Source organism: Phacochoerus africanus, chromosome 1 (assembly GCF_016906955.1).
Source record: "Phacochoerus africanus isolate WHEZ1 chromosome 1, ROS_Pafr_v1, whole genome shotgun sequence".
Classification (NCBI taxonomy): Eukaryota; Metazoa; Chordata; class Mammalia; order Artiodactyla; family Suidae; genus Phacochoerus; species Phacochoerus africanus.
In genome coordinates, this window is record NC_062544.1 from 246706 (window position 1) to 273849 (window position 27144).

Here is a 27144-nt window from a genome sequence, read left to right on the forward strand (position 1 = left end):
TCATTTTAGAAAAATCATTTAAGGTCCTAACAATTAAAGTAAGAGGTGTGTCTGACAGGGCAGCACCGAAAATGACGTGCTGGGTTTGACCGCCAGCCCTGGGCAGCTCCACCCAGGGGATGGGTCTCGCCACATCTCTGCCTCCCTCACCAGCCTTGTCTCAGCCCCACCAAGACCCCTTCCTTGTCCCCCCCCACCACCAGGCTCTGGACCCTGCTGACCCCACCACCTCGCTGTGGAAAGTACTCAGTCCTCCCACTCCGGTTTGGTGGGCGCCGCTCCCTGCAGGCTCTGCTGGGGACGGGACGGGTTCCAGGGCCCTGGCCGTTCCTGCAGGCTTTGGCACCAGCCCAGGGGCCACCACACACAGACACAGACACACAGACACACACACGCATCCATGTTAACTGTACCGCCAACAGTTTGCGTGCGTGCAGGAGATGCTTCCTCAAATCCTCCTTGATACGATTTCTCACTTGTAAACAAAGTTTTCACCCCAAAACTCCTTGAAACATTTTTTAATAGACTTGATCAAGGCGTCGCTGTTGTAGGGCCTGTGGTGGGCCCTGCCCGGACACGCCCCCCGCACTGGGGACTGCATGGGGCAGCTCTTTAAGGCACGTCGATTGGATTAGGTTTACAGGAGATTTGACAAGATCAGAACTTACACTACACTGCATTTCCAGTTTCAGTGAAATTCCTCCATCAAACCACCTTTCACAGTGGAAGATCAGTAGTGCACAGGATGTGGGCGCTGTAACCAGATCATTTTTGAGAAGATACAGAAGTGAGAAGTGGGTTCTGAATCTGTGCACGTCATAGTCTTCCACAAAGGAGGCCGAAGTTCAGTGTTAAATAAATAGGAATTCTTTCCTAATAAAAATTTTTACAACAGTTTTCCTAAGGAAATACATTCATAAGACTTTGTTTACCTTCTGTTTGACAATGACAAGAACAGCTAGGATTCTCCTTCATGAGACGTAGCCGCACTACTGGGCTTTATGACACTGTGTCCACAGACTGAACAGTCTCTCCCAAGTTGAAAGGTCTCCCCTGGAACCTGCCCCCACGGTGGCTGTGCTCAGTGGCACAGGTCACCCGCCGCAGAAGACACCGGCCACAGAGCTGGCCCAGGAGAGCTTCATCAGCCTGAGGTCTAGTGGGCATCTGGGAAGTGCCCGGAGCGCTTTCCCAGGGCTCGCCTCCGGCCCTGCAGCTGAATAGGGTCCGGGAGGCTTGTTAAGGCAGCTGGAGATGCCGGACCGGCTGGGCTATGGACCCTGCAGGACCCAGTCTGTTCTGGATCAATCCCTCCTGCAGGGAGTAGACGGAGCTTGTGCCTTCCGCCAAGTCTGCTGGGCAGGTGATGGCTGGATTTTGTGCTCACAGTGTTGGTCCAAGTGGCTGTGAGTGTGGGAACAAGTACGGCAAACTGCGGGTCGCTCTTGCGCCCGTGACGGCTAAGCCAGTGGTTCGGGTTGTGAGCAGGTCCGAACTTCAGCTACAGAGCTAACTCTGGGTGAACCAGGGCCCCAAGGACCTTCCCTGTTGGGTCACTTGTTCTTCAACAGCGAAGTGTAGCCTCGCCCTGGGAACCACTGCTCTGTCGAAGGGCTGCACACTGCTCGAGACCCTGGTGACGACGGCTTTGAGGCCTCGCCCCGGGAACAAGGCAGAGGGCAGCGCAGACAGCTCCCTGAGCAGGCTGGAGCCTGGCTTCTTCAGAAAAGCTTCCAGGTGTCCACTGTCCTTTACTCCTTTACTGCCTCAAACCCTGCATCCGAGGAGCAGAGAGGCCAGGTGAGGCCCCTCCCGCCTCACTGCACAGGTGCCCCGCCCTGCCCCCCAGAGGCCTGGGGGCTCTGTCCAAGGCCCCGTCCCTGGGGCCCTGGGGCTGGGGTGGGGTGGGGAGGTGGTCCAAGTCCCCTCGGCGTCCCTGGTGTGAGGAGGCCTGAGCCACCATCTGGCCAGGGTCCATCCAAGGACCCAGTGTGATTCCAAAGAAGACTGCTGAGCAGAAGCCTCACTTGTCTGCTGGGGCCTCGTGGGCAGGCCTATGCAAGCCGGTGCCACCTCTACCCAGCCTGGGCCATCTGCCAGCATTAGGTGGGACAAGCTCAGGCCAGAGACCAGCTGTTTGGGGATGTTCAGCCCCTGTGCCCAGAGACCACACTGGGGCGGGGGTGTGTGCAGGATGAGCGCTGAGCTCTGGGAGTCTCAACACAGCAAGGATAAGCAAACGCAGGATGCTTCTGCAGCTGTGCCCGTGGTCCACAAGGTGACAGGTGGTCCCGAGACCTGGTGAGTGGACATGAGGACATCCCACATCCTACCCTGGAGTTGGGCTCTCATCCTCCCAGGGGGCTTTGAGAGAGGCCAGTCTAGGCCTAGGATCTTGGGTTGGCATAACAGTGGGCAAAGCTCAGCTTGTTTGGTTCTCAGTTTCCCCAGCAGTGCTGATGAGAATGGATACAGGGTGGCAAGAACTCAAGCACAGACTGTCCCTGGGACAGGGGTGACAGTGGAAACAGTAACACACAAGTGCCCAGTTTAAATCCAGAACAGATGGACAGAGGGCACAGGAGTCTCCTGGCAAGGGCACCTGTCTGGGCCTCCCAGAAGGTGGAGGAGGCTCGTGACCCACAGGGGCCTCTCTGCAGGGACCCCAAGGAATTCCAAGGGTCAGGTCCTGCAGCACATTCGTCCCCTGGGAGTCCAGCTCCTGTCCATCCAGCACCTAACTGGTGAGTGCCCAGGGCTAATTGAGGCTATGGGAAGACCCCCTTGGGAAGGAGGCATGGAGGGCACGACCCCAGGTGAATATGGGTGTGTTGTGGGGGTGGAGATCCCTGGGGGGCAGCATCCTCGGGGGGGCGCGAGGTCGTGGGTGCCAACCCCCGGCTGGGCAGCCGTGGTGGAGGGTGCAGAAGCCCGGGAGTGCAGACCCTGGGGAGCCCTCCGTAATGGGGGGCGGGGGAGACCCCTGGGGGGCGCGGCTATGGGGGACATCCTCAGGGGCGAGATCATGCATGCAGACCCCGAGTGGGCGGACATCACAGCGGCGTCTCTTCCTGCTCCAGGGCGTGCGGCGGCGTGTGGCACGAAGGCTGCAGCGAAGCGAGCTTTAGCAACGCGGGGCGGCGGCGCGCGCGGGGCCTCTGGAACGAGCGCCGGCTGTGCACGCGGCGCGCCGCTGCCGACCGCGCGTGCGCAGCCGGCAGCCCGCGGCGCTCTGGTCCCGCCCCAGACGCAGGCCCCGCCCCCGGCTCGGAGTCCGGCGGCGCAGAGGGCGCAGCGCTTCGGGAGGCGGGCGGGGCCTTCTCGGGGCTGGGCGGGGCCGGGCTGGGCGGGGCCGGGCTCGGGGCGCGCACGCGCGGGGGCATCTCTGTGGCGGGCGGTCCCTCGCGTGGGGACGAGCGTCCGGTCAGCGGTGCGTCCGACCCCGTGTCACCTGCAGGAGAAGCCGGTGTGAGCGCGGGGCATCGGGTGCCCCCGCCTCCAGCCCAGGTGGGACCGAGGACCGCACCCCAGGGCCGGGGCGCGTGCCAAGCCTGGAGGTGAAGCCGCGGGAGGAAGAAGAGCTGCAGAGGCGCGTGGTGCCCCGGGAGCCCTGCGCGGGCCGAGGACAGGCTCACTGGAACCTTCCTGAGCCGGGCTTAGCTGCCACGGGCCGGCCCGCGGGGACCCCGTCCTGAACCCTGCCCCTGTCCTGCTCTCCGCTTGAGGGTCTCCCGCACTCCCATCTGTCACGCGGGCTTTCCGGACCTCCGGGCCTTTAGGGAGAAAAACATCTTCCCCTTCCCCTTGCCCTCTGAGCTCACAGTCTCCTAACCCGCAAAACCTAAAGCGGTCAAGTTCTCCAACAGCACTGATCCCACCCCGCCCCACCCCCAACTCGGCTGGAGAAGCGGGAACTCAGACGAATCTTAAGAAAAATGGAGCTGGAACCAGAGGCTTGTGAGAACAGAGTAGCAGAAGGCAGAGCCGCTGCTGCAGAGAGAGAGGGAGCAGGTCCGGCCAGAGCGGGCGCGGCGGCTGGGCAGAGGAGCTGGGGAGAGAGCAGCTGTTAGCCGGCAGGGGAGGGCAGGGCCAGTTACATGTGTGTGGACTCGGTCGGGGCGGCGCGGGGCTGCTCCTCGGAGCCATCGGCCAGCACGAAGGAGTCCACGGACTTGCAGCTGAGGCGGAAGGGCGCCAGGCGGTGGAAGTTGCCGGGAGAGTGGGGGATCTGCACTCGGGCCCTCTGGGAGGGCACCACTGCCTCCCCGGGAGACAGCCAGGGCGGTGCCCGGCTGAGGATGCTGGGGTCCTCGTCGGGGGAAAACACGGGGTTGTCAATTCCTAGGAGAAAGGGCAGCGGCTCGTCAGCTTCCCAGGCTCGCCCAGAAGGGCAGAGGGGAGCGCCCCTCGGCGTCAGACGCCAGTGCATCCTGCAGCCGCAGCCACCTGGAAGGTCACCTGGAAGGTCAGGGTCACATTCTTTGGGGGGTTCGGGCCCTCCTCTCAGAGCAGAGACCCTGGCCTGCCACCCACAACTGTGTCGCCCTGTGGACCCAGCGCTCGACCGCGGGGTCCTCTCACCAGGGGTGGGTTCTAGGGGAGCAGAGGGCCGGCCCTCACCGGAGGGGGAGTCTGTCGCTGTGTCCTGTGTGATGTTTGCCAGGAACTCGATGCCCCCGCTCATGTCCTCAGCATCATAGCTGGCGGCTTCCTCGGGGTCCAAAAGTTCCAAATCTGATGGCGGCAGGGGAACAGGCGGAGAGTGGAGATGAGCAACGCCCTGGACCGGCTCACGGCGCCCCGAGCGTCGTCACTGCTGCCACCACCCCACCCCACCCCAGTGGCCTCTGGGCAGCTCAGTGGACCGTGGTGCCCAGATGGTCTCGATAGGATGGGGCTGGGCAAAGAGAAGCACACCGGGCAGGGGCTCTCCCCGCACCCTCCCTGGCTGCACTTGGCCTTTTTGAGGAGGAGGGAAGCTGGAGCGGAGGGGCTGCGGACTCGGGACGGGCGGGGAGCAAGCGCCCAGTTCCCGGCGCGGCTGACCAGACGGGCAGCAGGGGAAGCGGGGCAGCAGCCTGCAAAGGAGGGTTCTCGGTGCTGAGGGGAGGGGTCTCCCTGGAAGAAAAGCCCTCTGCACCCTCCCGCCCTCGGCCCCTGAGGCCCTGCCGCCCGCCCAGCCGTACCTCTCTCCTTAATGGTGAAATCCTGCAGGGAGCTTCCCATCGGCAGTTTCCCGTTGGGGATGCTGCTGTTTCTCTGAGAAATAGAAGGAAACTGCTCACAGCCGGGCCTCGCTATGGATCCGGAACCACTGGGAGCGCCCTGGGAGACCCTGGCCCTGCGGCCAGGGCGCCTCCCCGTGGCCGGGGAGGCCAGTCTGAGCCCGGCCTGCCGCCCCTCACCCGCTTCTGGGCGCGCTCCCTCTTGTACAGCTTCGCCCCCTTCTTGTGCGGGTGGAGCCCCAGCTTGGCCGACTTGAAGGACTCCAGGCGTTTGCGCATGGTCCTGTGGAAGACCTCCTTGTCCTGCTTCTCGTGTTCGTCTGCCGTTAACTCGTGTCGGCTGTAGAGGTGTTTGTACTGCGGGGATAGGACGTCGCAGCTGGTCGTGTCCGCATGGCTAGCACGCCAGGGCTGCCCCCACCCCCCGAAACGTGAGCCGGGGGACCGAGCCCTGACCTTCCGCCTCCCCCGTCTCAGCCTGAGGACCCCCCCCCCGCCCTTCGCCTCCAGGCCCTGCCCAAGGTTCTGGTGGGAGAGCCCCGGGCCGGCCCACCTCCTGCCGGGGCTTGTACAGGTACTGCTGCAGCGTGTGGTGCGTGACCATGTCCTCCGTGTCACGGATGCTCTGCCGCCTCTGCTCCAGCGACTGCATGTCCAGCCGCACGGCGCTGACATTCTCCCTCCTGCGCGGGGTCTTGTGAGCAAGTGCCACCCCCCTCCGCCCACCCCCGAGGCGGCACCCCTGGGGCCTGGGCTATCCCCCTGCTCGAGTCAGACGGTCCCCCAAGGGGCCTTCCTGGCTCCTGTTTAGTTGTCCCCCTGCTGTGCACCTGCCCCTCCAAAGCCCGGCTGAAGCCCCATCCGGGCTCCCACTGCTTCTCCCAGCACCTGGACACCCGGTGCTGGAGCCCGGAACAGCCCTCCACTGGCCGCAAGCCCAGCCAAGCAGCCCTGCAGAGCAGAGGCCAGAGGCCTGAGACCCAGGACCAGGTGGCTTCCATGGCGGGGGGACAAACTCTGATGAGGCTCCTGGCGACACCTGCTGACCCTTCCTGACCGCCTCTCTGCCAGTGCCAACAGCAGCAGCTGACTGGCACCGCAGGTGACTCTGGCGAGGGGCTCTGGGCCCGTTTCCCCACCCCCCTCCCTGTGCCGGTGGCCCCCAGACGCCCCCTGGCTGGTGCCTGCAGGTGGGTCGGGGGCTGGGGAGAGCCTTGCCCCCAGCAGCCCCAGGGCACATACAGGAGGTAGGAGATGGAGGCCTCAACGGTCGAGGGTCTGGGGGTGCTGAAGTCCACGTTGACCATGTTGTCGGTGCTGGGGGAGCGGATGAAGGCCAGGGAGCCTCGGCGCTCTCCCTGCGAGGATCACACAGCCTGGTCACAGCCGGGGCGGCCACGGGTGGCCTGGCCAGGGCGTGCCTGGCTGCAGGGAGCTGGGGGGCTGTTCGCTGGCCCTGTGGCACCTTCCGGCCACGGGAGGGCCCAGACCCCAGAGGCCACAGTGGAGGCCGTGCTGGGACTGGATGGTGTGTAGACAGTCGTGCGGATGACATGGCACTTTGGCCGCAGATGGGAGAGTGCTGGCAAGACACCGAATCCCTGCAGGATTGGGAAGGTGGGCTTGTCCCTGCTGGGGGGACCCCTCTCCAATCTGGAATTGAATCGGCTTCAAACTCCACAGAGAAGAGCCCCGCAGGAAGTCACCTTGCTGAGTCGTGGCTGGGATGCAGGCTGTGTGCCGGGGATGTGCCTGGAGAGCATGGTTGACCCTTGGGGGTGGGAGGAGCTGGGAGGGGCGGCTGGTGGGGGCTCCCGCAGAGCTGCTGCCGCTCAGCAGCGCAGTCAAGGTGGATGTGCTAACCCCGTCAGGTCTGAGCGGGGAGGAGCCCATGGGCCTGTGTCAGGATGGGGTGGGCAGTGGCTGCAGGGGAGGCTGGTGCCCTGCTGGGCACCTGTGGCACCAAGTGACAGGTCCCCAGGAGAGAGGGTGCAGGCAGCAGAGGGGCACAGTCTGGAGAAGCCCCCGCCTGCCACCCACATTCAGGCTCTGAGGCCTCCAGGGCCTGCACAGTCAGAGGCCGGGATTCTCGCCCTGAACTTCCCCAGCTGGGTCAGGGGTGCAGCAACCCTTCTAGAAGCGCCCATCCCATGGCCTCCCCTGCTGGAGCCTGGAGCTCGTGTACATGGGGGCTGTGCACTCAGCCCCACCAGCACCACAGAGTGGGAGCCAGGAGGTAACCCATTCCCGGGATGCCCGAGGGCCCACGAGCTCAGGTGAACTTGGCTGAGGCGCCAAGCAGGGTGTGGTGTCGCCCGCCAGCCGGCCCCACCCCCACCCCGTGGCCCCAGGGTGCAGGGCCCTGAGCCCAATGTCCAGACCCCAGGGAAGGTCCACACCGCATCTGTCTTGCTTCAACACCAACTCCAGCAAAGAGCAGACGAAATGGCTGGTACCTCGGCCACGTAGCTGATGGCGTCCTTCAAGTTGAGCTCGTGGAAAACATTCAGAATCCGATCTCGTGACTTTTGAGCCGACCTTCTCATAAGGATTTTGCTGAGGAATTTCCGATCAAAATTGGACCACCTGGGGGCGGGGGCAGGGCGGTGGTCAAACCAACAGCTGTCAGCACTCGCTGGGCCCTGGGTGCGCCGGGGACAGAGGGACCCTGCTGGCGTGGTGGGCCTGTTCCCAGCATCGACTCAGGATGGACCCAGTGTCAGCAGCTGGGGCAGGACACAGGACAGGCCCCCACTTTGACTTGTATGTACGACAACAGGCACACAGGAGACATTTAAGATAGAAGAGGAGCCTCCACGTTGCCACCCAGCACCCGCCTCCCAGTTGCGTGTGTTGTTCCCACCTGTCTGGCGGATGGCAGTGGTCACGGGCGGGCGTGTGTGTGAAAACGAGGTTACACCCTCTTCTCTAATGCGATGCTGCGCTTTTCACGTGCCTGCCTAACCCTCTGGAAAGGGGGGCAGGGCCCTGGGCTCTGGCTACAGTGATGGGGTGCATTTTGCCTGCAGGAGGGGTGGGCCAGGAAGAGCCCCCTGAACTCTCACACCTGGAGGACTAGCCTGCCGGAGGGAAGCTTGAACACAGCAGAGCATCCAGGTTGTTCAGGTTGGAGAGGGGGAGCCTGGGCCAGACTCAGATAGTCCCAGGGGACTGCGGGGGGGACACAGGTGCCCAGGGGGAGGAGGAAGGGATTCAAAGCCGGGAGGGACGTCCCCGGAGGGGGAGGGGCCCAGAGAAGCGGGCTCCCTGCAGGGCAGCGTCCCTAGGGCCCTTGGGCTCTGCGAGGTTAGGGCTACGTGACGCCAGTTTCCCTCTATAGCTGGTGGGCGCCGTAGTCACGTTAAAAGAGGAGGGGGCACTGACCCTGAGACAAACGTGCCTCTGAATTGTCCTCTGTCAGTTCAGTCAGGGGCCACTCCAGCCACTTACTTGTCTCTGAGATAGTTGTGTCCAATTTGCCCTGAAATGTCCTCGATGGCCGAGAGGATGTGGTCGAAAGCCTTCGGGAGGAAAGGCCCGTGGGTCAGGTCACTTGGGTGGCCCCTCCCTCCCCCGCCCCACCCCTTCCTCCCTCCCTCTACCTCCTCCCTCCCCTCCCCTCCTCCCTCCCCCTCCTCCCTCCCCCTCCCTCCTCCCTCCCTCTCCCTCCTCCCTCCCTCTGCCCCTCCTCCCTCCCTCCTCTCCCTCCCCTCCCTCCTCCTCCCCTCCCTCTCCTCCTCTTCGCTCCCCCTCGCCTCTGCCTCCTCCCTTCCTCCTCCCTCCCTGCTCCCCTCCCTCTCGCTCCTCCTTCCACTGCCTCCCTCTCCTCCCCTCCCTCCTCCTCCCCCTCCTCTGCCTGCCTCCTTCCCCCTCCCAACCTTCTCCTCCTTCCCCTCCCTCCCTCGTTCCCTCCCTCCTCCTCCTCCCTCTCACCCGCTCCCTCTCCATCCGCCTGTCCCCCTCCCTCCCTCTCCCTCCCCCCTCCCTCCTCCATCCCCTCTCCCCCTTCCTCTGTCTTCCTCTTCCCTCCCCCCTCCCTCTCCCCTCCCCCTTCTCCCTCTCCCTCCCCTTCCTCTGCCCCCCCTTCCTCCTTCCCTCCTCCCCCCCACCCCTCCCTCCCCCTCCATGTACCCGGCCATGCAGCTTCTCATTGAGCTTGGGCTCTCGCTGTTCACTCCTCTTCACCTTCAGCCACTGCACCAGAGGCTTGATGGTCAGGCCCTGGAAGACAGGGCACGCTGACTCTGGTGGACGGGACAGGCCCCCCCCCCGAGCCCACACCGCCACCCCACCCCCCCAGGGGAGGAAGGGGCTGCCCTCAGCCGCGTCCCCGGAGGGAAGGAGCCCCTGCCACGGGGTCACTGGGTGGCCTTGGAGGCCCGGCGGGCTCCCGGGATTCGCTAAAGCAAAGCGAGGCCCTTCCCGGACACGTCGACTCAAAGAAACATTAACTGGGGCTTCGTTAACCAGCAACAGCCGAGGAAGGACGTTTTTGGGCCAAATCGTGCTGCGTCCCCTGTGGGGCCACATGAAAACCTACAAAACGGCTCCTAGTTACTAAAATTACCAAACCCAATTAGGCCTGGCGCCTGCGAGGGTGGGTTCCAGTGGCGGGAGGCGGTCCCGGTACCTGGACGATGACGGTGAAGAAGATGACGATGAGGGTGGTGCTGACGAACAGGTTCTTCTCCTTGACCTTGTTCTCGTCCAGAAGGACCACCAGGGCGAAGGCCACCGCCCCGCGGAGGCCGCCGTAGGACATGACCACCTGGTCTATGATCTCCAGCTGCACCATCCGGTACCGGTTCAGGATCCAGGTCTGCAGCACCACACCTACGGGCCCGGCGGGCACTCAGCACTCCCGCCTCGGAGGGCTGCGGCCTGTGACCTGGCCCCTCCCCCGACGCCCCTTGGACCATCCGCCAAGCTCCGCGCACCCGGCAGCTCTGGAAGAGCTCGAGTCTCGCTGGGGCCATGGCTGAGACGGGCCAGGCCTTGCACCTTGGTGCCCTGGTGGCTCCAGGACCAGAGGTCACCCACATGCCTGGCATCTGGCCCTCATCTGGCGATGGTGGGCAGAGCAGGCACTGGTCACCTGGTCCTTCTCTCCCCCAGTCCCCCACCCCCAGGCCCTGGGTCATGGCACCTGGTCAGCACCACACATCTGAGGCTGGGTGAGGACAGCAGGGGCTTTCTGCCTCTCCCATGCCCAGGTCCAATGCCTTGGCTGCCAGCTGTGCCTGAACGACCACATCCAGAGAGGGTCAGTGGGAAGCCATGTGGGTTCCCTTGGGTTCCAGAACCTTCCATTCTGACTTCCAGGTTGTGCCATCTCAGTCATGAGGCCACAAGGCCATGAGAAGGCCTGTCCTTTCACTGAGGACAACCAACAGCCAGGCCACTCCGAGGCTCCACAGGGGGCTGTGAACTGGGGGTAGGTGTGTGTCCTTGGTTCCAGGGACCCTCCTGCAGCCAATCCCTGTCACTGCTCTACCATTTTCCCGTCATCCCTCCATCACTCCCCATCTGCCACCCTCCTCCCATCCCCCGTCCTCCTCCCATCCCCTGTCCTCCTCATCCCCCGTCCTCCCCCCGTCATCCCCATCCCCCGTCTTCCCCACTGTCCCCTCCATCATCACCCTGTGCCCCCTCCACCCTCACCGATGACCCGGTACACGGAGATAAAGACCAGCGTCAGGAGCACAAAGGCTGTGTTCCACTTCCAGATGAGCGGGTCCACGGCCGAGATGCCCAGGAACATGAAGATGATGGTCTCGGCGCCGCTGGCCAGCATCTTCATGGTGTAGCGCACGGTGGTGGCGGACTGCTCTGAGATGTTGGCCTTCACGTACTTCTGGCAGCAGATGCCGCAGAAGGTGATGCTGGGACACGGGGACGGTCCGCTGTGAGCCCGCAGACCCCGTGGCCCAGGGCCTACGTGCAAGGCTGGCACCTGTCTCCCCTCTGGCACCTCAGGGCCTCTGCGTCCTGGACAAACGCCCGCCCCGCTGGTCAGCCCTCCCCTTCGTGAGCACAGGGTCCCCCAGGGGATCAGCGCCCTGGACTGGACACCCGGGCCTCACACCCTGGCACCGTCTGTGGGCCCCTGGAGGGGCTGCCTCAGTTTCTGTCCCGGGGAGGGGCTGAGGCTCAGAGCACCTGGGAGGGGCTGTGTGTGGGCCCCTCCCTGTGGCGCCTCTGAAACTGCAGACTCCTCACATTCCATGCCCCCACAGTGAATTCCCACCCAGAGTGGCGAAGTGGGCCAGGCAGCCGGGGGTCTGGAGGCAGGCCACCCTCACCTGGGCGGGTCCCCGCCCTCCTGCCAGGGCGCCGGCCCTCCTCCTGGCCGAGCCCCCCAGCCCGCGGGGCGCAGCCTGCCGGCGCGGGAGGACTCACGCCAGGATGGCCGACAGCGACAGCATCTCGGACGTGAGGTAGGACAGGTAGGACAGCACGAACACGAAGCCGGGCTCGATGGTGCGCACGTGCTTGGTGAAGCGCGTTACCAGCGAGAGCAGGAAGGCAAAGACGACCCCCACCAGCGTGCCCCCCAGGCTCACCACGAAGAAGGACACTGCGGAGGCAAGGATGCGGCTGCGGCCCTGAATGGCCCTTTGTGGCCGCGGCGTGGGCCTTCTGGACTGCTCCTCGTTGGGGTTGCCTGTGACCCCCCGGGGCGCCAGCAGCTCAGCTCACAAGGGGCTGATTCTCTTGGAGGCCGGAGGCCGAGGCCGGCTGCTGGCTCCCGCCTCAGCGGGGAAAGCGCCCACGGGAGGCCCGGGCGCCCCACGGAGGAGGCGGCGCCAAGACCAGCAGCCCTGGGGCAGGGTTGGCAGCAAGGACTGCCAGGCTGCCATTGTCCCTGCCCAGAGAAATCCCTAGGACCTCCCAGATGCAGGGTCCACGTCCCCCTGGTGGGTCTGAAGGGGCAATGACCTTGCCTTGGGGGTGGCTGGGGCCTGAAACTCACTGGGAGGGACTTTTCCTGCCCAGGCTGTGGGCCCAGGGTGGGCCCAAGGCTGGAGCCCAGCCAGGCCCAGGTCTGCGGCCCGGCAGAGACGCCGCCCCGAGGGTCTCCGTTCTGGAGAAAAGGCCGCCCCTTCTCCCCTGAGGCACAGACCCGCCAGCCACACACCTAATCCCTTCACGCAGTCCACGCCGGTCACCTTGTCACCCCCCAGCGTCACGAAAGATTCAAACACGTTGTATAGGACCTGGGGGACAGAAGCAGACAGGACACCAGGTCAGCCCTCGGCCGGCCGTCCCAGCCGCAGGACCCATCGCACAGAAACTGAAACCACAGGGAGGAAAGTCAGGTGTCCCAGGAGGGCACGTCCCCAGGCAGAGCCCTGCAGGTGGGACCTGGAGGCAGGAGAACCATCTGGAAGGAACTGGAACCTTCAGGAGAAAACCCGGCCTCTTCCACCCTCAGCAAAGCAGGGCGACGGCCATTTCCCGCGACAAACCCTGAGTTTCGTTTTCAGGGACCTAGCAAAGCGGTGGGCCTCCAGCAGTGGGACGGTGCCCTGGCGTCTTTGCCTCCTGCCACATGACTTCATCCTGGGCTGCAGGGAGGGCAGCAGGGCTCTGCTGGCCGTGGGGCAGAGAGGGCCTGGGGTGGGCTGTGGGCCCCCGGGAGGCATGCATCTCTGCCCCCAAGTCTGTGCTCTCCAGGGGCAGAGGGAGACGCAGACCCGGGCAGTGCCGATGCCCCTGGGGCTGGGGGCACGGGCCGCTGTGCGGGTCATGGGGCCAGACCCCAGCCGCCCTGCCTCTTTACGAGAAGGTGGGTCGTAGGAAGACCAGCCTCACAGAGACTCCTCAGCTCGGGCAGAAGTTCAGGCTTCTATGGAGGCATGGAAGCCCTGGGCATTTAGAGCAAAGAGGGCCCCACGCATCCCTCTGTCTGCACAACCCCGGGGGGCCGCAGGGATGGACGGGGCAGGGGCTCAGACCCGCCGTTGACTGATGGGCAGGAAGCAGCAGCTCTGTGTGGCCCCCAGGAACCCTGGGGGACCCACGGGCCCAGTTTGGGGGGTGGCGGCTGCGCCGATGTCCAGACTGTGCCCTCACATGTCCCACACCGGAACGTCACTCTACACAGAACTGAGGCCGCCTCGCAGCCTCGCGGGGTCCTCCCGCCCCTGCCAGCCGCCCAGGGGACGGGCACACCTGGCTGGTCCCTCTCCTCAGTGCCCATGAGGCTCTGGTCACCCCCCGCTTCTCCGGAGGGTCGGGAAGGGACAGCGGTCTTGGGGGTCCAGCCATGAGGAGACCAAGGGCCCAGGGGAAAGCGGGGGAGAAGCGGGAGGCCCCGGGGAGCGGCGGCCGGCCCCCTGCGCCCGCGGACTCACCACCGTGACGGCGTCGTTGAGCAGCGACTCCCCGAAGACGATGATGAAGAGCACCTCGTTGACGTGCACCTCCTCGAACACGGCCAGGACGGCCACCGGGTCCACGGCGGCGATCAGGCTGCCGAACAGCAGGAAGTCCAGCAGCCCGATGTCCAGGTCCCCTGGAAGACAGGCGGCCATTGCAGGGAGCCCTCGCCCGCCCCCGGGGCAGGAGCGTCCCACCGGCGGGGCCTCTCCACGGCCCCCCCAAGCGTCTGCCCTGCCCCCGGCCGTCCCAGGAGGACCCTTCCTCGGAGCCTGGAGCCGCGGCTGCTCTGCAGAGACCCATCCCCGTCCTCCAGCCCGGGGCGCCCTGCCTCTGGGTGTCCCCGGGCGCCGCACAGCTCCACCACCTTGGCCGACACCCAGCCTTGACCGGCTGTGTCCAGGGGCTAAGCACAGCCCCAGTCAGCTGCGGCCCCTCGGGGAGCAGGACCCCCCCCACTCCAAACCCCAAGACCTTTCCCTGGGCCCAGGGGCTGGAGGAGGCCTTAGGTTGTTCCATCAATGCGGTGTAATCGCACCTGCAGGACCCCCGCAGCTCAGGCGTCTGGGAGGCCTGGCCAGGCATGTGGCCGGGCCTGGTGGGGCTGCCAGACGGCAGTGGGGGCTCAAGGAAGCATGCATGCTCCCCACAGGGTAGGTCAAGGTCCCAGGGAGACTTCCCCAGAGACGGGACCTTTGGCCCCTGTTTATCACGAATCTTCTTTGAAACTGAGATTTCGAGGTGGGTCTCGATTCTCGCGGCGGGGGGCGGGGGCGCCTTGCTCCTCCTCTGGTCAGAGGGAGCGGCCCTCTGGCCCCGAGTCTCGTCCAGCTGGTGGAAGTGTTTGAGGCCGAAGTTGAGCATGGACCGGCACCCGCGGTCCCCAAGTTACCGGAAATTAATGACCGAATTACCAAAACACGACACTCCTCTCCGGGCCTCCCTGCTGCCCTAGTGCCAGCAGCTCCGCCTCCGCCCCCAGAACCATAGCGTCGGGGGCTGTGCAGCGCGGCGGCCGTGCGAGGCCTCAGGCGGCCGACCTCACCCTCATCCGCTCCCGTTCCCCAGGCGGCTGATGACCGGCTCCCGGGAGGGCGGGGCGCACCTGGGACGATGCCACGGCTCAGCCACGACACCGACACCCGCACGGCAGGAAACACCGGCAGGAGCTGCAGGCGCAGGGGCAGTGCGAGGAGGAGCCGGCGTGGCTTCTCCCCACCCGCTTGAGTGGAAACTAGGCCCAGGCCTTCCGCTCAGGTCCAGGTTTACCTGGGCTCCATCGTCCTGCTGCTGGCCTCTGCTAGCAGGGCCTCATCCTCTTTCCCCCGGGTCCTGGAGCTGGGGGAGTGAGCCGGACCCCACCTCCAAGGGGAGGGCCGTTCCTGCCCACCGGCTGACCTGGTCAGACCAGACTTCATTCGAAAGAAAGTAGGACACGTGCCTTGGCCTGGGGATGTGTGTGGACTGGCTATGGACTAATTAAACCTTTTCTTGTTGCTTTTTTTCCTTCTCTTTTTCCTTTGTAGGGCCGCACCCGCGGCACATGGATGTCCCCAGGCTAGGGGTCAAGTTGGAGGTACAGCTGCCAGCCTACACCACAGCCAGAGCCGCAGCCACACGGGATACGAGCCGTGTCTGGGACCTGTGCCACAGCTCACCGCAACGCCGGATCCTTAATCCACTGAGCGAAGCCAGGGATTGAACCCGCAACCTCATGGTTCCTAGTCGGATTCATTTCCGCTTCTCCACAACAGGAGCTCCTGGACCTTGTCTTAAGCCAACCAGGAAGGTTAAGCGATTGCTGAGCACCGCTCTCACCCTCTTACGTCTGTGTCCTGCGTCTGAGCGTTCTTACACGGGGCTCGGGAACCCAGGACCCTCAGGAGCCCCCGCAGGCGGCAGCACCCACTCACCCATCAGGCCGCTGAGGAAGACGCCGTAGAGCGACAGGCCGGTGGCGGCCGCGTTCCACACGGTGCCAATGACGGCGTAGAGGAGGATGGTGCCCAGGTTGCCAAAGAAGAGCCGGTTGGGCATGAAGTAGCCGGCGTCCAGCACGATGGGGGGCAGCAGGTAGAAGAAGAAGAGGGTGGGCGTGAGGGTGAAGGAGGCGATGTGGTCGGCCGCCCAGACGATGCCGCCCAGCACCAGGCCCAGCACGATGAGCAGTGCGCTCTCAGGGACGACGCTGGTGACCTTGTGGGACAGGTGGAAGCCTGTGGGGGAGGAGAGGGGTCAGAGGGGCCAGGAGGCCACGAGGGAGGGGAGAAGGGGGGGCCATGACCCGATGGGGGAGGGCAGGGGTCAGGGGGCCGGCCTGGCCCCGCAGAACAGACATGGGCCTGGGAAGCCAGGCTTGTCATCTGACCTGTGGCCCCATCCCCCTGGCCCTGCCCATCCCCCTGGCCCCAAAGACACCCTCCTCAGATGTCTCCAAACCTTCTGCTCGGAGCCTGGCCCCTCCCTGCACGGGGAGCCCCCATGAGTGAGGCTGGAGGGCTGCATGGTGTCTTGAGGACGGGTCCCGGTCTAGGTGGGCAGACGGAGCCCCTGTCTCCAGCCCCCTGACCCACTCAGGCCTTGTCCCTCTAGTGGCACCTGGGGGCCAGGGCTCTCAGCCCACATGAAGCCCACCTGTGCCTTAATCTTCTCGGAGGGTCCCATGCAGGCTGTCCCCCTGCCAGACTCTCCCAGGTTGGAGAACCCAGGAAGAGGGCTGGCGAGGCGGGCTCCGGGCTCGCCGGCAGCATCCAGTCCCACCACCCACATGCAAGATCTCAGGCGACAGCGAGGCCCCTCGGCCCCCTTGCCAGGACCTCAAGGGAGGCCATCGCACAGACCACTGGGGCAGTTCGCCTTGGTTCTAGTTTAAGACTCAGGAAAAAAGTGACGAGAGTCTGTGTTAGAGGGAGGTGAGCCCGGAGGCCAGCTCCCTGGGTGTCCCCTGCCCTGCCCTGCTCCTCAGCCAGAAGGCACTGCGGCTCTGGCCTTACCGAGGTCTGCAGGCTCGCGTCTCCTGGGGGCTCTCCGGGCAGGGGAGGGGCCCTGATGGGGGCAGAGGGACAGGCATCCAGCACGGCCCAGGCCCAGCTCTGCTCCCAGAACCCAGGCACCCAGGCCGCCCTAGGCTTTGGGAAGAGACCTGGGAGGCCGTGGCCTCCCCGTGGCCCGTGGCCCCGATGGCCAAGTGACGGCCAGGGCAGCCCAAGAACCACTGCGGGTCCCAGGCCAACTCTGGGCCCGGAATCTGCACAGGCGCGGCTCCGAAGGCCCCGGAGTCGCACAGCCACAGCGAGGCCTGGGCTCGTGCCCTCCCGCCGAGCCTCCCCCGCCGTCCAATAAAGTCCACGGACGGCCAGCTTGTCTCCCCTCGTCATCCTGATGGGCTGGGTGTCCAGCAGCTGTGCTTAGACAGAGCCACTCCCACCCGCAGCCACGTCTCCTCCCTGCTGGCCTTTTTCTCAGGAACAGGTGACATCCGCTTCCGCCCCCACCAACTCCCAGCGAGCCCCGAGGAGCCACGTCGAGAGCCACGCAAAGCCCCTGCCGTTTCCTTCAAACAGCTTCCTGCTGTTGCCTTTGTCCCGGCTGAGCTCCAGCGGGGGTCACCTCGGGGGGTGGGGAGGAGCCCCTTCCTGCTCCTCCCACCTCCTCTGGGCGCGTGGCAGGTGCCTGGCCAGTGAGGCTTGGGGGAGGCTGGCGGCCCTCGGTGCCCACTGTCTGGGGGCCTCTCTGAAGATGGGACCCAGAGACCAGCTCCGCAGGTCACTGGGCCCTGGGCCAGGCGTGGGGAGCAGGGGTGGCCAATGATGCTAGAAGCGGCCATAAGGGCGGCAGAGAGGGACGGCCAGGGCTGGCTTCAGGCTCTGGGGCTCTGTGTTTGGTCTTTCACCAAATCTCTCCCCAGATTAGAGACCCAAGCAGGTCTGGACGCTGTGAATTTACCTTTGACCCTGCAGGGCCGACGGGGCTGAAAGGTGCCGAGGAGCCAGGTGAGCCTAAGCAGCGACCACACTCTGCCCCTCAGGAACCCGGAGTCCTAACCCTCCGCCACATTCCTGTGTGGCAGCCGGTCACTAGAACATGTTATTAATTTGTAAAATGGTGCGTGAGACCTGGGCTGACTTCAGCCCAGGTGCCTTGCTTGGAAGGAAGCTTCGAAAACCCACAGAAAGAGCAACTGGAGCTTTTTACCCCCAGGGAAAGAAATACACACACACACACAGTGTGGACGGACAGAGGGGCGTGCTGTTGGACACGCACCCTGTGCAGGGTGGGGCCTACTGAGTGCTCCCCTGTGTCCTGCAGAGCCCATCACAGCTGCTTGCAGGTGGCCCTGCCCTCATCCCCGCCGGGGGGGGCGGGGGAAAGAGCCGTGTGAGCACCTGTCCCCCGGGGGGCATTTCTTCCTGTCCTGTGAGCCGCGTATGCTCGGCCTTCGTGGCCATGTCACCAGGTTATCAGCCTTTTCTTACTGACAGAGGGACAGGCGGCTCCTCACGCACGGGTGCAAGTGCCTCTTCACTTTCGAAGGAACGGCCGCTTCGCATCTCACTGCTTTAGGTCGTCTTGCTCCCTGCCGACACCTCCTGCTCAGGTGCATTCGCTGGTGTTCTGTTCTACAGGAGCCGAGTTTTGGGTTATGCTTTAAAAAGCCGGTCTTACTCCTATTTTCCACGAACACTCAATTTTAAACATTCAAGTTTGGACATTCGATTTAACTTTCCTTGATTTGAAGAAAGAAAATATTTAAAAACAGTCCTGAAACTGAAGGACCTGCCCGAGCCCAGATGGAAAGCGCCCCCGAAATGTTCCTGAAACCTCTCGTGTGGGCGTGCCACCCCCCCGCCCCGTGCCCGCGAGCATCCCCGCGGCTGCGTGACTTTGACCTCCCGCCCCCCACAGCCCTTCCTGTGCCGTCTCGGGGGCATCGCCCACATCTGCCCTGCAGGCCTGGAGCCAGGGCCACGCGGCCGGGTCCCACTCACAGAATTCCCCGCAGGAGCTGTCCGCTCTCTGCCTGCGTCAGAGGGCCTCCTCTTGTCCTCGAGAAGAGCCTTGCAGCGGAGGATGATGTATCTTCGTGCGGATTTTCCTTCTTCCCCTGATACGGGTGACGGCCGTCGTTTCAAGGAGGCATCTGGTGTCCTCTGGGCCCACACGCGGCTCTCGAGGGCCCGAGGAGGCAGATTCCCCAGGCGGCCTCCCCTCGTCCCCGAGTCCGTTCCCAGCATTCACCTTCTGTCCCACCAGTGGTCCGACCCCGACACGTCTGTCCTGCTCCTGCTGTTTCTAGTTTATGTGTCAGATCTCGTGTCGCGTTAGTTCTTTACTAGTTTTCTCAGCCACGAAAATCCTCTTTATAATCTTGCCATCATTTTATGGTCTCAGTTAAGCTTGTTTTATTGACTTTGTGTTCTGACCCTTTCTGTGATGGAAGCTCTGTGGGACTTTCCTTCTGTTCCTCTGGGTGGCCCTTCCCTCCTTGGCTCCCGTCCCTCCTGTGTCAGTGTCAGTCGCCGCTGCGTCCACACCCCTCTGCTCTCTCCGACACAGGGACACCGCTGACTCACGCCCGCTGCTTTGGAGGCTGCGTGTCCTCCCTCGAGCTGGTTCGGGGGGCTTGCGGGTCTTCCTGGGCCCTGAGAGCTCTGCGTGGGCCCCTTGCTGCTGGCGCCTGGCATCGGGTCGGCCCTGGCTTACTGGCTTGTCTTTCTGGTCTGGGGTGAGGGGAGCCATAGCCGGTGGTTGGTCCTTTCTCCATCGTTGCCCAGAGGTCTGGGGTCTCTGGTGGACGGGAATTCTTCCCGCGCCGTCCCAACTGCCTGGCACCGGTCCGGCCCGGGCTGGTGGCTCTCCCCTCCCCGTGACCACAGGTCAGACCTCAGTCTGCATTGTAACGAGCTAATTAAATGGAAGACTTGATTGGTTTTAAATGGCAATTTGTTAGTAGCTCAGCCATTAAGCCTATAATGGGCGTTTCAGGAGTCAGGGGGCCAAGCTCTGAGGGCCCTGGGCGTCCGCGCCGCTGCGGCCGGGCTGGCGGGGTGCTGGGCCTCCCTCCTGGGAAGAGAGCGTGCGGGCAGCCTGACCCAGGGCTGGGAGGCCACCCTGATGCTGGGAGGGCAGAGGAGGTCTGGGGCCTGGAGGGATTCGTGCGCCTTGCCCGTAAAGGGCCAGCGTCCGAGCGGGGCCCCGACGCACCGGAGCCCTTCCAGACACGGGCTTCAGGGGGTGGCTCCAACCTGGCAAATAGTTGAGGTGCCGATGCGGGCACGTGACCCTGCTCCTAGGACTGACCAGACAGAGGAGAATGACGGCAGGAGACAGGCTGGCGTCTCTGTGGAGGCAAGTTAGGCGCTCCAGGAGCCTGGAGGCCCCAGGAGCCCAGAGAGGCTGGGAGGCCAGCACGCGGCAGGGACTTCCAAGCCCGCAGGGCGCTGGTGGCCAGGCCTGGAGAGTCACAGCCAATTAGGCACAGACGCGTGGCTGCGGGTGGTCACGGAGGAACAGGCTTTTACTTCTAATTACTAACCCCCTGACGGGCGGTAAAGGTCGCGTGGTGCCCGCCGGCCAGCTGGCCCCCTCTGGAGCTGGCCCCGGACAAGGCAGTGCTGGGGGCTCAGCAAGGTCACTGCTGATGCTCCCCATGGCACCTCGGATCGCAGCGGGGACCCGGCCTGGGGTCAGGGACCTTACATGACCCCCGCCCCAGGGATCTCAGCCCGATTCGGCTGAGTCCACACAACGCAGCCACACAGTAAATCCCTTGGTTTTACTTTAACGCGAACACGCTGCAGATGGTCACCCCTGCCTGACGCAACAACCTGACCACAGCGAAGCATACAGATGCAGGTGGGGAAGCCGCCGACGACCCTGGGAGGACGCGCGGCCAGAGCTGGACCCGAAAGGGCGCCTGCTCAGGGGCAGACACACACACACACAGGTCCCAGCTCTGACTAGCCGGCGTCTCTACAGCCACCGTGTGGGATCCCCTCAGCCCCTTCCAGGACCCAGGCCGGCGCTGGCTCAGCTCCCCACCCGTCCACGAAAGAGGAGCGGACGCCCTCACTCCGGCCTCCACGCCGCTGGCTGAGCTTGCTGAGAACCGTGGAAGGAGCTGTGGGAAGGGTGCCAGCCTCCGAGCCAGGGTCAGAGGTGAAGATGTTCACAGTGTCCGAAAATATGACCTGATGGACCCCGCACCTCCCGCCTGCCAGGAGGACCTGGGTGTGCGCAGGCTCCCGCCGGAGCGCGGGGCCCGGCCGCCCCGGGAAGGGCTGTGAACAGGGCGGCTCCCGGGCGGCTGCGAGGCCGGGCCGGGGGCTGCTTCCGGCCTCACGTGCACATTTTCAGGGCCGGCCCTGCTGCCTCCAAACCACAGGATGTTTGAAACATCGCATGTTTGCAAAACCCAAGCAACCTTTGTCAATTTTTGAACTGGAAAGTGAACGTTGTTAGGGAAGCAGCAGTGGCTTCAAGACTGAGCCATTGCGCACAACGCCCAGGAGCCCTTTTCCTTAAAAGACCCCGTCCTGCGTTCGCGAGCGCCCCCGGCGCTCTTGAAGTCCCCTGTCATTTTATACACTAGGACGGCGACGTTGTGCGTGGCCTGGCCTGAGCGCCAGCTGGCTCCGCAGCCGCCCGCCCCACGCGGCGCCCTGGCCGAGAGCCCCGCCTCGGTCCGCCTGGGTCAGCGGCTCCTAAGCGCGCCCCACACAGGGGGTTCACAGCTCCAGCTTTGCTCTCTCGGGTTCCATGCCCGGCTCTCACGCAAGGACCCGGGAGAAGGCTTCGTGATTGCTGTATCTTTGTGGCATCAGTGGGGCACCACTGTCCCAGTGGACCACCTATCAACGGCGTCCAGCCAACCATCCCCTGGGTAGTGAACACGAACCCTGGAAAAACACGTACAACAAACACCACACTGGAGAGACCAGACAGAGGCGGAAGCCAGACGGCCCTCCGCTTCGAGGAAGGGACGGGTCCTGGCTGGTGTCCCTGTTTTTGTATGGCTTTTCTCCAGAGGGCGGGCCCCGGCTGGGGCCATGCAGAGGAGCTGAAACTCGGGTGGAAACCTCTAGTCTTCCTGGACCGAAAACCCAGAGGATACAGATCAGGGTGACCTCAGCGGCGGCAAAGAGAGGGGCGACATTCCGGGAGGAGAGAGCCTGAGAGGACGAACCCCAAATTCTGCGGAAGGATCCTCTCCATCTCTGGGTGACCCTGGAGGAGTTACACACAGAGCGGCAGGTCCCAAGCAGCCGGCAGAAGCTGAAAATCCAGAGGTTTCAGCTGCTGTCAGCACAGGGAGGTGCATCTGGAGCTTCGGGCCAGTCTTGGCAAAATCGCCATGCGGCAACGACACCACCCCATCAGCGCTCTGCAGAGGAGCGTAACAGAGTACAGACCCTCCACCGTGGAACCGCCACAGTGGCCTGGAAACAACCCAGCAGTACCTGATACGTGAACACCAGGCAAACAGGGTCCCTAAATCAGCGAGGACCTCGGTCCAGACACGAATTAGCAGACGAGGCTGTAAAAACAGCTGGTACAACCACGCTTAAGGATGTGAAAGGAACTATACTCGCAATGAATTAACGAATAATGAATCTCAGCGGTGGGACAGGCATTGGCGATTTTTTTCCTAAAAGAGCCCGATGGTAAATGGTTTCCGCTCGTGGGCCACACATTCCGTTTTTCAATTACTCGGCTCTGTCCCTAGAGCACAAGACAGCCGTGACATCCATAAACAGCCGCAGCCGTGTTTCAATACAACTTTACTTACAAAACAGGGAGACAGTCCTTGGGCGTGGTCTGCTGGCCCCTGACATAGACGATATCTAGAAAAAGCAGAGTTCTAGAACGGAAGAGCTCAGCCTCTGAAATTAAAACGCCTGCAGGCCTAACAACAGGGAGAGCGAGCAGAAGAGTGTAAACTTGAAGACAAATCATTGAAATGATCCAACCTGGGTGTTCCCATCGTGGCTCGGCAGTAGCAAAGCTGACTAGTACCCATGAAGACGTGGGTTCAATCCTTGGCCTTGCTCAGTGGGTTAAAGGACCCGGGGCTGCCGTGACCTTTGGTGTAGGTTGCAGGCTCGGCTTAGATCCAGCGGTGCTGTGGCTGTGGTGTAGGCCAATGGTTACAGCTGCCATTTGACCCCTAACCTGGGAACCTCCATATGCCGTGGGTGTGCCCCTAAAAAGACCAAAAAAAAAAAAGTGTAAAGTGAACAGAGCCTCCGTGGCCTAAGGGACAACAGCAGAAGGTCCCAGGTGGGTATAAGTGGAGTCCTAGAAAGAAATGTGCGGAAAAATGGGGTAGGAAAAAAATCTGAAATAATAATGATCAAGACGCCCCCAGTCAGGTGAAAGACAAATGTGCAGACCTGAGATCGCGTCAGATCCGATGGTTTCTCCTGCCTTATCTCAGGTGAAGCTAGAACAGGGGCGAGAAAACCGAGGGTCCAGGGCAGGTATACTCGGGGAGAGGAGAGCTAAAATCGCAGGTCAGAGGCGAAGGGGGCGCCCGGACGTCGGGGTGAGCTGGGTGGGGGCTGGGCCACTGAGGCCTTAGTCACAAAAGAACTCGGTGAGCTCGAGCTGTGACAGGTACAAGGGCAGGAACCGGAGAGGCAGGTGGAAAAGGTCCAGGCCCAGGTCCCCTGCCAGCGCCACCCCGACGCCTTCCCCAGCGTGAGATGTGAGGGGCCGTAGCACGGCATGTGCTCGTGACTCTGCTTTTACAGAATGAGGAAGCGGGAGGCTAAACGAGCCAGAAAAGGCATTCTTCAAAGTTTTAAGGTGGAAAAAAATAAAAAATTAATGACATCATAGGGCGCTCTTGTGGGAGGAGAAAGATCTTGACCTTGGGAGCGCTGGCCGTCGGCGGGGGGCTCGGAGCCGGCGTGTAAAGACGGAGGCGGAGGTGGGGGGGGTCTGGACCCAGGCACAGGCCAATTCGCCTTGGGATGGGCTGGGGGGTCACCAACAGAGCCCCATGGGGAGCAAGGTGACGTCTCCTTGAGCTTTATACCCTCAGGCAAAAAATTCCAGCGTGGCCATTTTCTCTGAGGACATCTCTTGGGCAGATAAGGGGTGTGAGCAGCATCCCCAGGTGTCATAAACCACGCCTGCCACTCACGTGGCTGCCTGTCGCCCCAGCCACGGCTATCAGGGTGCTCCCAGCCCCGGCCCCCAAAGCCAGGACTTTGTCACAGCTGCAGCCCAGACACACAGCAGCAGGAAGCCAAGGGGACTCTTGACTTCTGATGTGGATGTCTCCCGGCTGGAGGGCAAAGGGCGCCCGGGCTGCGGAGACCAGAGGACCCGCACGGACCCAGGCGTGTGAACCACCCTGGAGGCCCACAGCTCAGGACACCCTCACGGCAACAGCTTTGCACCCCGAGCTTCCCGCCACGCGCCAGACCCAGACACAGGTGGCAGCGCTTTTGGAGTCAGGGTCTCTGCGCCCCGGGGCTTCTGTCCCCAGGGACCTGTGCTGCTTCTCACCAGCAAGTGGTGATTTCGTGCCTTTGGGACGTGGTGTCCTTGTCACAGAGGACAGTCCAGTCCTTTCTGGGCTCTGTTGTAGGACGAAAGCCAGACTCCTGCAAGGAAGGTGGGTTGGACGCTTCCTCCGAAGCCAGATGGAAGCAAAAGGGAAGGTGTCATTTATGTTCTTTATTTTAGGTTTCTGGCCAGGCCACAGGAAGTAGGGATCTGAAGACACTGCACCCCGGCCTTGCACCCCTCAGCCCACAGGGTCTCCGGGCACCAGGGCAAGTCTCCAGCCAGACCTGTCACCACTGGGGGCAGGCAGGGTGGTCCTTGAGCGTGAAAACCAGTGGCCAAAGCTCAGGGAGCAGGGGGCGCAAGCAGAGCAAGGGCGGAAGCAGCGGGGGAGGGCAGGGCGCTGTCCTTGCTGGGAGGCGAGTGCATCAACCGTGAGAAAAGACGGAGCAGAGACTAAACGCTGGCGGGGAGTTGGACGGAGAAGTTCAAGTCTGTCTCAGAAGATAGAGAGAAAGGAGAGGAGAGGAGAGAGGACCATGCGGGGACAGGGTGAGGGCGTCAGAGTGGGAGGTGGGCAGGACCACACCGGCTGGGGCTCTGGGGGAAGACGCGCTTCCCTCAAGGCACAGCACTGCGGCGAGGGAGCCGGTCCTGAGCATCGGCCCAGCAGGCCACCTGGCCGCTCCTGATGGTGGATGTCACTGTCCACGGCACAGGCAGTCCCCAGAGGAATCGGGGTCAAAGTCACATGTGGCGAAGCAAGAGTCCCCCCCAAAGAGGGCCTCCCCGACAGAAGACATGGGATTCTAGACGGGGTGACGGGAGAGCCCGGGGAGCCTGCGTCTCAGGAGCAGCAGGTCGGGAGCTGGAGCGCGGGCAGAGCAGCAGACAGTCCTTGACTTCGGGCGAAAGGAGAGGTTGTAGGGAGACGGCCCGGAGGTACGTGCCAGCCCACGGCTGCGGTGCGTGGAGCCCTTCCGCGTGTCTGGCCCTGCATCTTGGTGGAAACACGGGGACTCAGGGAGCAAGCGTGAGAGGGGCAGGTTGCCCACACCTGGGATGCTCACATCACAGCTCTGTCCCCCCCGGGCCCCTGAGTGTAGCAAAGCCGAAGCCAGGAACCACCGGGAACGTGCTGCCTTCACGGGCTGGGGGACACAGTCTGTGTTCCCAGGTCATCGGAGTGGGAAACCCTAAAGGATCAACCCAGAACTCCTGCAACGAATACGCGATGAGAGCAAGACTGCAGGATAGAGCCAGGGGCTCCCCTGTAAACCAGCCGTGAGCGGATGGCGCCTGCAAGGGAAGACGCCACACCTTTTACAACGGTGCACGCAGAGAACCACGCTTCAGCCTAAATCCAGCGAAACACATGCAGAACCTACGGGAGACTTCTAAACTTGGACGAAAGAAACTGAAGACGATTTAAATAAATGGAGAGAGGGTGTACATTCATGCCTGTGAAGACTCAATACGGTCAAGACAGCAGTTCTTTCCCACATAATCCATGCGTACAAAGCGATTCCACCCCCGAATCCCAGCAAGTTATTTTAAGCGAATGTCAAGAGACTGATTCTCAAATTTGTACGGAGAAGAGACCCAAGACCCAGACTAGCCACGGCCACATCAAGGGGACCAGGTCGGAGGAGGGGACACCGCCTGACCCTGCACTTGCTGTGGAGCTACGGTCACAGGGACGGCGCGGGGTCGGAAAGAAAGACGGCGGCCCGCGGCAGAGCAGAGAGCCGGCCCCGGCGGTTGGGTCACTCATCTCCCGCAAAGGAGCCGAGGCGGCGCGTGGGGCAGAGATGGTCTCTTCGACAGACGCCGCCGCCTCGCCCGACGTCCAGGCGCGGAGCACGGGGCCCGACACGCACCTCCCCCTCGCCGCGTCAACCCCAGACGGGCCAGGGACCTGAAGAAAAATGCAAAACCAGGAGGTCGCGGAAGATAAGATCGGAGGAACCTGGATGGCCTCGGCTTTGGCGATGACTTTTTAGATGTGATACCAAAAGTATGAGCAGTGAAAGAAAGAATTGATAAGCTGGGGTCAGAAGTGTCTGTAAAAGCCACTTCCCAGAGGATGAGGAGACGAGTCACATTCGGGGGGAAAGTATTTGCCGACAATGTTCGTATCTGATAACGGACAGTCATCCAACATATGCAAAGAGCTCTTACCACTCCATGAGGACAGAACAAACAACCTCCTTTGAAAAACGGGCCCCAAGTCAACAGACACCTCACCAAAGAAGATGTGCAGACAGGAGCTGGAACGCGGAGTGCTCGCACCGCACCTCGTGCCTTCGGGGAACAGCACGCCTGCCGCCCCAAGGATCCTTACATCCAGGCAGCGACAGCCCCACTGGTGGTGCAGCTGTGGCGCTACAGGGACCCCGTGGGAGTGCAGACCCCTCACGGCCTCTCCGGAAGACAGACCGAAACTAAACACACTCTTAGCACACGACCCAGCAATCACACTCCGTGCCCAAATGAGTCCAAAACTTGTGTCCACACAAACCCCTGTGCACGGATGATCGCGGCGGCGGCATTCGTCACTGCCCACACCTGAAGCAGCCAAGAATCCTTCAGCAGGGGAGGATAAAGGAGCCGTGGTCCAGCCAGACGGCGGGCGCTCACGCCGTGCTTCAAAGAAACGGGGAGTCAAACCCATGAAAAGACATGGAGAAACCTAAATGCCTGTTGCTAAGCGAGGGGACCCCTGGGAAAAAGCTCCAGACTGCAGACTGTGTGATTCCAATTCCACGATATTCTGCAAAAGACAACACTGTGGCGACAGAGAGACCAGTGGCCACCAGAGGGCTATGGGCCAGGAATGGAGAGGTGGTGCCCGGGGGTTTCAGGCAGGGACACTACCGTGACAGATATGTGTCATTAGACACCTGTCCACACTCACAGGTTGCACCACAGCAAGGGCGAGCTTCAAGGTCGACCATGGACTTCAGTTAGTGGTAAGGCATCGGTGGTGACAAACGAGGTGGTGGGCGAGGGCAGGGAGCTC

The 27144-nt window shown here is 63.1% G+C and overlaps 1 protein-coding gene across 1 annotated transcript in view; it reads right to left on the reverse strand.

The window, feature by feature from the left end:
- Positions 1-503: 503 nt before the first annotated feature.
- Positions 504-27144, reverse strand: part of SLC9A3 (solute carrier family 9 member A3) — a 37494-nt gene continuing 10853 nt past the window's right edge. The window contains exons 2-17 of the mRNA XM_047771318.1: positions 15521-15823; positions 13583-13743; positions 12364-12442; positions 11625-11802; positions 10887-11107; positions 9856-10058; positions 9357-9446; positions 8676-8746; positions 7682-7811; positions 6468-6583; positions 5779-5908; positions 5406-5582; positions 5187-5259; positions 4621-4734; positions 4098-4341; positions 504-3451 (exon numbers count right to left, since the gene is read on the reverse strand). Coding sequence (XP_047627274.1) covers positions 3448-3451; positions 4098-4341; positions 4621-4734; positions 5187-5259; positions 5406-5582; positions 5779-5908; positions 6468-6583; positions 7682-7811; positions 8676-8746; positions 9357-9446; positions 9856-10058; positions 10887-11107; positions 11625-11802; positions 12364-12442; positions 13583-13743; positions 15521-15823 — 2294 coding nt within the window. The 3' untranslated portion in view covers positions 504-3447. The remainder of the gene's footprint in view (positions 3452-4097; positions 4342-4620; positions 4735-5186; positions 5260-5405; positions 5583-5778; positions 5909-6467; positions 6584-7681; positions 7812-8675; positions 8747-9356; positions 9447-9855; positions 10059-10886; positions 11108-11624; positions 11803-12363; positions 12443-13582; positions 13744-15520; positions 15824-27144) is intronic.